Source organism: Cricetulus griseus (genome assembly GCF_003668045.3).
Source record: "Cricetulus griseus strain 17A/GY chromosome 1 unlocalized genomic scaffold, alternate assembly CriGri-PICRH-1.0 chr1_0, whole genome shotgun sequence".
Lineage (NCBI taxonomy): Eukaryota > Metazoa > Chordata > Mammalia > Rodentia > Cricetidae > Cricetulus > Cricetulus griseus.
Window position 1 is genome coordinate 246,860,733 of NW_023276806.1, and position 8,558 is coordinate 246,869,290.

At 48.2% G+C, this 8,558-nt stretch overlaps 1 protein-coding gene across 1 annotated transcript; it reads left to right on the forward strand.

Moving 5' to 3' along the window:
- The first annotated feature begins 4,883 nt into the window (after window positions 1-4,883).
- On the forward strand, window positions 4,884-5,828 carry LOC100761437 (olfactory receptor 2Z1). Its single transcript, XM_027394462.2, has one exon. It carries the CDS (start codon window positions 4,884-4,886, stop codon window positions 5,826-5,828), a length of 945 nt encoding a protein of 314 aa, XP_027250263.2.
- The last annotated feature ends 2,730 nt before the right edge of the window (window positions 5,829-8,558 follow it).

An 8,558-nucleotide genomic window follows, 5' to 3' on the forward strand; every position in this document is an offset into this window, starting at 1 on the left:
AGGCTGGTCTTGAACTCACAGAGATCCACCTGCCTCTGCCTCCCAAGTACTGGGAATAAAGGCATGTGCCACTACCGCCCAGCTCCTTTGTCTTTTTCACCCCCAAGTTCCCTTTCATGTTTTAGATTTATTTTTTATTTATGTGTATATGAGTGTATCTGTGTGTGGGTATATACACATGTGTGCAGTGCCCTTGGAGGCCAGAAGAGGGCATGGTGTCTCCTGTAGCTGGAGTTACAGGCAGTTTTAAGCCACCATGTGGTGCTGGGAACCTAACTTTAGTCTTTAGCAAGAACAGCAAGCACTCTTAATCAGTGAGCCATCTCTCCTGTCGGGACCTCCAGGTTTCCAAGCTTCCTTTAGTGACTAAGACACTGTAAGACTGTAACTTGTCACCAAGAGAGTGAGTGTAGGAATGTGTTGTGTAACCTTCTCTGAAGAGATGGGAACTATTTACTCCAGATAGAGCACCTGCAGCAGATGGAATAAACAACTCTACACAAGCCCAGCAGGATGAACCAGTGGGTTTCTTGTTAGATCTTTGGCTGGTGGGGAGGAAGGAATCCCAAGACCAGGGAAATGGGGGAGGGGTTCCAACCTCAGGGAAAGGCAGTAGGCAGGGAAACTTAGGTTGCTGATTGACAGGAGTCAATCAGTCTGAAGTCCATTTGACCTGTGAGAGATGGGTCCAAGTCTCATAACTCTTTGAAGTTTACAAAACTAATTTTTCTTTTTCTTTTTCTTTTTTGAGACAGGGTTTCCCTGTGTAGCATTGGAGCCTATCCTGGAACTAGCTCTTATAGACCAGGCTGGTCTCGAACTCACAGAGATCTGCCTGCCTCTGCCTCCTGAGTGCTAGGATTAAAGGCATGAGCCACCAATGCCCGGCTTACAAGACTTTTTTTAGTTTACAAAATGCGATAAAAGTTTTAGATATGTCAGCATTCCCACTGTTTGTGACCTGTACTGAAATCCACAATGAAGAAAAAGCAGCAAACTCACACCTTGAGTCATAGTAACAGCTTAGGGACCCAAAACAATGATTTTGGGTTACAAACCATTAATACTTCCTTCCTCTGTCCAGAAGGTTGGATGGACAGAGATAATTTTAGCACAGTGAGAAGCACTTTCAACTCTATACTTAGAAGACATCAAAGGAACTTTATTTTTGGGTTTTTTTTTTTTTTTTTTTTTTTTTGGAGGTTGTCCTGGCACTCACTCTGTAGACAAGGTTGGCCTCCAACTCACAGAAATCTGCCTTCCTCTGCCTCCCAAGTGCTGGGTGTAAGAGCCCCCGGAAGCTCAGGCCTCCAGAATCTTTTCCCAGGACCGCGACCACCCCAATCACCATGAGGAAGCAGAAACTTGATGCAAACAGCAAGAGGCTTTAATGAAAGGTGGACGTTTGTACAAACGGGCTCTCCCAGCATGCAGGCTAGAGAGCAGCTCCCTCCCCCAGGCACAGGTGTTTTTAAAGGCAAAAACCACAAGCTTAGGGAGGGGCGTGACCAGAGTCATGGGTTCCTAGGAGGCCCTTTGTCTTGAGGAGAGGGCTGGGAATCAGATGGCCTCCTGACCCACCAGTTATAAAACCTGCAGACCTCAGGATATGCTTATCTTGCTTGAGCAAATGGTAGCTATCTCTTTGTTTCATAGGGACCCTTAATTGTTAATTATTGACACATTGACCAGTGGGGCAATCTGTTTCCTCTATGAGCCCCTTGGGGAGGGTGGCCATCTGGGAATTCTTGGTATCGTATGACCTTGTAAGCTGGTAAATTCCAGGCCCTAAGTCATAGTAGTGACCTTAGTTTCTGGGTTAGGCTGCCCTACATTCAGTTTGGAGAGTTTCCTTATCTGGGCTATATTTCTTTGCTAATTTTTAAGTCTTTCACTGGGAACTTGTAAGTTTTTGAGCTTGTAACTATGATATAATAGTAACAGTGCTTTACCTGGGCTACATTAGTAGCTTATCAGAACATGATTGATTAATATTTAACTCTGAGGTTTTCAAGTCTTAGTATAACAATAGCACAGAGAGGGAAACAAATCTGAAACACTTCTCATTTTTATACCTTAAAACTCTTTCTTAGACACTCACAACTAACAAAAGCTTTAAGCCTTTTCTTTCCGCACTGTCATTTACCATAAGATACAAGTGGTTGGTTACTGAGAGTAATCACTGCAAAACAAGTACCTTTAAATAAAGGAATATTTTTTTAAAAATTACGTTGAGCCAGGCATGGTGAAGCACACCTTTAATCCCAGTACTCAGGAGACAGAGGCTGGTGAATCTGTAAGTTTGAGGCCAGACTGGTCTAAAGAGTGAGTTCCAGGACAGCCAGGGCTGCACAGAGAAACCCTGCCTCAAAAAACCAAACAAAGAAACAAACAAAAAACCTAACATTTCTTGGGAATATCTTATATGAGTATAGAGGATGCAGGGAGCAGTATTTCCAGAAAGTGGGTGATGAAACTGTCGAGTCATCCCTGTCATGTCCCTTCCTGTCATCATGTGTGTCATGCCCCCATCTCCCCATTCCCCCACCCCAAGGAAACATTTCACTGCTTCTATAACCTTGCAATGGAGCCTTGCCAATCTTGGCTGCATTTCCTGGGCCTTGAGAGCCTCCAGGAGGGACTGTTTCAATCAGGGAAGAAATAGCTGCAGGATAGAACGGCTTGGGAAAGGCTAATGAAACAAAGCCAATGCCTTCAATGAAGTTGTTAAAGTTGGCTTCAAAGGAAACAAGAGAAACAGAAGAAGAGAGAGGATGGCAGTTAAACAAAGGGGTGTGTGGGGGGGACTCACAGCATGACAAGTGTGCGCAGGTCAGAAAACAGCTTGCAGGAGTCGGTTCTTTCTTGCCACCATGTTGTTCCTCAGGGCGAGAACTCAAACTTGGCACCAAGCATCTCTGCCCACTAACTCATCTCCCTAGGACCTTGCCAAAGTATTTTATTATTATTATTATTCAGTTCATTCATTTTAAATCATGTGTATATGTGTGTGTGGATGCTCTGAGGCAAAGGCATCTGATCCCATGGTACTGGAGACACAAGTGGTCGTGAGCCACCTGGCGTGGGCTCTGGGAGCCAAACTCGGGTCCTCTGGAAGAGCAGCACATGCCCTTAACGGATCCTTATCGCCAGCCCTAAACCAAAGGCTTCTGACGAAGCTCAACAGCGCTGTGTTAGAGAAGACCGAGTCAGAGAGACTGGAGGGTGTCCGTGGCAATGGCATGGTGACCTGGGTACCAGGGGGTCTCCTGGAAGATCCTGGTGCCCAAGTGTATCGCTTCCCGTGGACACATGGCAAAGCAGATGTCTGTCCTGTACCCCAGAGGCAGATGTCTGTGCTTGTGGTGTGTACCCGTCAACCGTGACAGGAGCATCTTTACACAGACATGCTCAGTGCTAGAGGTGAGAAGTGCAAACACTAATGCTGGATGCTCTGACTCAAGGGGAGCGGAGGCTGGAGGGTGGGTGGCCACTCATCCACACACACTAAACACACCGCATCTGCCCTAGCTCGCTGTGGGCGGGGGACAGGACTCTGTCAGGAGTGCTTGACAGGCGAGCATGAGGGCCTGAGTTCAGTCCCTGGGACACACATAGTAGGAGAGAGAACTGACTCCTCCAGGCTGCTCTCTGAGCACATGTGCACAGGTACACACAATCAGGGAGGAGTAGGGGGATGGAGAGAGAGTAGGGAGGGGCAGAGAGAATGGGGAGGGAGAGAGTGGGGGGAGGGAGGGAGGGTGGGAAGGGGCACAGAGAGTAGGCAGAGGGGAAAAAGAGAGGGGAGAGGAAAGGGAGAGAGTGGGGAGAGGGAGAGAGTGTGGGAGGGAGAAAGGACAGAGAGAGTGGAGAGAATGAGAGAAAGAGAGGGGGAGAGGGAGCTAGAGTGGTGGAGAGTGGAGGAGCGAGAGACAGAGAGACAGAGAGAGACAGAGAGAGACAGACAGACAGACAGACAGACAGACAGACAGACAGAGAGAGAGAACAAGCATGGTGGCAGAAGCTTATAACCCCAGCTCTGGGGAGGTAGAGACAGGCACCTAGGTCCCTTGGCTTGCTAGCCAGCTCCAAGCTCCAAGCTTGGCAAGCTCCAAGCTGGGGAGACACATCATCTCAAAAACCAAGATGGACAGCACAGCCCTGAGAAGCAACACCCAAGATTGGTAACTAGCCTACACACACACACACACACACACACACACACACACACACACACACCAGAAACTTAGCAGTCAGGCTGATGCTGTGTCTCCTCTATCACTGGGAACACTTAGTCCAACGTGCTGACTCTCCATCTCTCTTGAACCATTCCAAATATTCCATTTCTGACTGGTCTCAATTTTCAGATCTTCTCTCTGCCAAGGATATGGAAATGAGCCTTTCTTCACAGTTCCAGACATTTCTTGATCTACCTTCATCTTTATGTGTCATCTGGGGCAACATCTCCCTACTTTGAATCTTGACCTCTTCAAAATCCCACACCTGATTCAGCCCCAGGGTATCTGGGGAGCTATGTGCTCTGATCTTCCACTGGAGCTGTTTTGTGCTCTTTAGCTTAGCAACAGACTTCAACTGGAAATATTGGTAGGTTGCACTTGCCCGAAAAATACCAAAAGCAGAACACTGGGATGGAATTCTCCGTGTTTTGATCACAGGGGGATTCTAGGCAGGGGCTCCACCCTGAGTCATGCCCCCAGCCCCTCACTGGCGCCCAGCCTGGATTTATTCATAAGTTTTCATCCCCTTTCTAGCGAAACTCTAGGAAGCCACCACCAAACAGTTGCGGTAAGATGTAAAATTATGCCACTGGGACCGTTTACAAATCACCTGTACTTCTTTAGACAGTGATGCACTCTGGGAGGATGGAGGCATCAAACGTGTCAACAACCTCAGATTTCACCCTCGTGGGGCTCTTCAGCCACACAGGGCTCCACCTTGCCCTCTTCTTCCTCGTGGCCACCATGTTTGCCACAGGACTGCTAGGCAACACCATCCTGATTTTCCTGATTGCCACAGACTCCAGGCTCCACACGCCCATGTACTTTCTACTCAGCCAACTCTCGCTTCTGGATGTTGGCTTCCCACTGGTCACCATCCCCAAGATGGTGACTGATTTCCTGCAGGGAGAGAACGCCATAACCTTTGGGGGATGCGTCACCCAGATGTTCCTTCTCATGCTCATGGGTGTCTCTGAGGGCGTCCTTCTGTCCCTCATGTCTTACGACCGCTACGTGGCTGTGTGCCACCCCCTGCATTACCAGGTGCTCATGAGGGGCCAGGTGTGTCTGGTGATGGTGGGTGCTTCCTGGTTCTCGGGCGCACTTGTGGCCTCCATCCAGACCTCCATCGCTTTGCAGTTCCCCTACTGTGCCTCACACACTGTGGACCACTTCTTCTGTGAGCTGCCAGCTCTCCTCAAGCTGTCCTGTGCAGACACATCCGACTACGAGCTGGCGCTATCCATCTCCGGGGTGCTGATCTTACTGCTGCCCCTGTCTCTCATCTTCACCTCCTACAGCCACGTTCTGGGGGCTGTGCTGCGCATGCGCTCAGCCGAAGCGAGACGCAAAGCTTTCACCACATGCTCCTCACATGTGGCTGTAGTGGGTCTCTTTTATGGGGCGGCTGTGTTCATGTACATGGTCCCGGGCAGCTACCACAGCCCACAACAGGACAACGTGGTATCCCTCTTCTACAGCCTCATCACCCCCACACTCAACCCCCTCATCTACAGCCTGAGGAACAGAGAAGTCCGAATGGCCCTGGTCAAGGCCACAGGCAGGGCTGACTTCAGGGCAAAGCGCTGATGTCCTGAGATGCTGGTCTTCCCAGGAGCCCTCCTCTAAGGCTGGAGGCGTGCACAGTTCATTGCAACTGGCCGGTGGCCTCCTCCAGGGTGCGCTTCTCACTTCTGTGTGAATTTGTAGAAAACTAAAAGTCATACCCCAGCTTGGGGTACATACCTGTCATCTCCACACTAGCACAGGGTTGCTGAGGCAGGAAGGTTACCTCAAGTCTTCAGCCAGCTTGGGATACATAGCAAGAAGCTACCTAAAAAAAAAAAAAAAAGAAAGAAAAAGAAATTAAAAAAAAACAAACATTTAAGGAACAGCAGATGGCTTGGTCATTCAGAGCAGTTGCTGTTCTTATAGAAGACCTGCGTTTGGTTCCAAGCACCCATGTCACACATCTTACAAGCAACTCCAGGAGATCCAATGCCCTCTTGTGGCCTCCTTGGGCACCCACACACACATGTATGGCATATACACACATAATAAATGTTCAGTAAAGTATTTAAACAGGAGGGCAGGTGTTCTAGGCTGCCGATGGTGAAGCATCCTGTCTCCCAGGCACTGGGGAGGTCGAGGCAGGAGGATTGGGATTTCACAGTCAGCCGGCAGAAATGGCTGCAGCCCTGAAGTGCTTTCCACCCAAGCATGACAATGTGAGTTTAGATTCTAGAGCCCACACAAATGCTGGGTGATACCCACCCCAATCTCAGCTTCCAAAGGCAGAAATGAGGATCTCCAGAGCAAGCTGGCTAGATAGACTAGACACATTTGTGAGCTCTGAGTTGTATGGAGAGACCCATACAAAAGAATTAGGTGGAGGAGTGGAAGAGGAACCCTGACACCACCCCAGGCCTGCACATGTGCACACACAAACATGCAAAATACATACATACACACATACATACATATATGCATGCCCACCACACATGAAAAATATTGATAAATACACATTAAAAAGCAGTTCAAGGTCATTCTCAGGTACATATTGAGTGTGAAGCCAACCTAGACTATGTGAGAGGTTTCCAAAAAAGAACCTTTGATAGCTGTGGCCCTCAACCTTGTATTCACAGACCACAGACTAAAATAAACCTCTTTTCCTTATAACTTGTCAGCCTACGGCATTGTGTTACAGCAACAGAAAGCAGAAAGAGGCAGCAGTGATCTACAGCCAACCTGCCTCAACCCATGATCGATATCTCTGCAGTCTGGGAGGGATTGCTGTCTAGTGATTGCCTCCAAACTCCTGAAGGAAGGATGTGGGCTCATGGGGCTCAGGAAGTAAACAAAACTCACAAGTCTCATGAAACTCCTCAAATTTACAGGGTTTGCAGGACGGTAGTGGCATATGCCTTTAATCCCAGCACTCGGAAGGCAGAGGCAGGCGGATCTCTGTGAGTTCAAGACCAGCCTGGTCTACAAGAGTTAGTTCCAGGACAGCCTCCAAAGCCACAGAGAAAACCTGTCTCAAAAAAAAGAAAAAGAAAAAGAAAAAGAAAAAAACACCTCCCCCAGATTTACAGGATTTACAAGGCCCCTCCCCAAGGATATATAAAAAGTAGTAAGAACTGTTGGGATGGCGATTCCACAGTGGAGCTGCCTGCAAGTTGTGCACCTTTTGTGAGAGAACATCCTGTGGAGAACTTTGGGAGCTGCCTTTGAGCCACCCATACTCTCTAAGTAATCCCAGTGAACACACTGGTTCCCTAAGCTAGACTGAGTAATTTCTTTGGTCTGTGATCAGTGCCTGTCCAGAGTAAACAAATATTTATTCACTTCTCTCCAGGAAAAGTCACAGGGCATGCAGGCCATGGTAACACATGCTTTTGATCCCAGCAATCTAGAGAGAAAGGCGGGTGTGTCTCTGTGAATTCAAGGGCAGCCTGGTCTACATAGTGAGTTCCAGGCCAGCCAGGACTACAGTGAGACCCTGTATAGAGGAGAAGGAGAGGAGGAGGAGGAGGAGAGAAAAAGGAGGAGGAGGAAGAGGAGGAGAAGAAGAAGAAGAAGAAGAAGAAGAAGAAGAAGAAGAAGAAGAAGAAGAAGAAGAAGTCATCACACAGGCCAGGCTCCAGGATCAAACCTCTGAAATCCAGAGAAAGAGCCATCAACATGGCTCTGAAACTTCTAGCCCCTGATGACATTAGCAGTGACTTTGCTTGGGTCACATCTGTAGATATTACCTAAGTCAAAGACAGCCGCTCAGGGTGCCCCTTGCTGGCCATTCACACGTGTTTTGATAGTTACAGAGCTGAGTGGTAGGAAGGGAGCCCTCAATGACTATCAGCTATGTCACTGATTGATGCAGTCAATTTTTTTGTTTGTTTTTTAAGACAAGGTCTCTATGTAGCCCTAGGTGTCCTGGAACTCACTCTGTAGACCAGGCTGGCCTCCATCCACCTGCCTCTGCCTCCTGGGTGCTGGGATTAAAAGCATGTGCCACCACAACCCAGTTATACTGCCATTTTAAGCTTCTGTTATCACTGACAATGGGATCTAGGCTTAATTAAGATTGCTCAACTTGGGCTGCAGAGATGGCTCAGTGGTTAAGAGCACTGGCTGCTCTTCCAGAGGTCCTGAGTTCAATTCCCAGAAACCACATGGTGACTCACAACTGTTTATAATGAGATCTGGTGCCCTCTTCTGGCCTGCAGGCATACATGTAGGCAGAACACTGTATACATAATAAATGAATCTTAAAAAAAAAAAAAAGATTGCTCAACTCAGGGTAGACAGTGTCTCTACTGC

Excerpts from the sequence above, each read along its gene's own strand:
- LOC100761437 (XM_027394462.2), top strand. The coding sequence starts at position 4,884 with ATGGAGGCATCAAACGTGTCAACAACCTCAGATTTCACCCTCGTGGGG.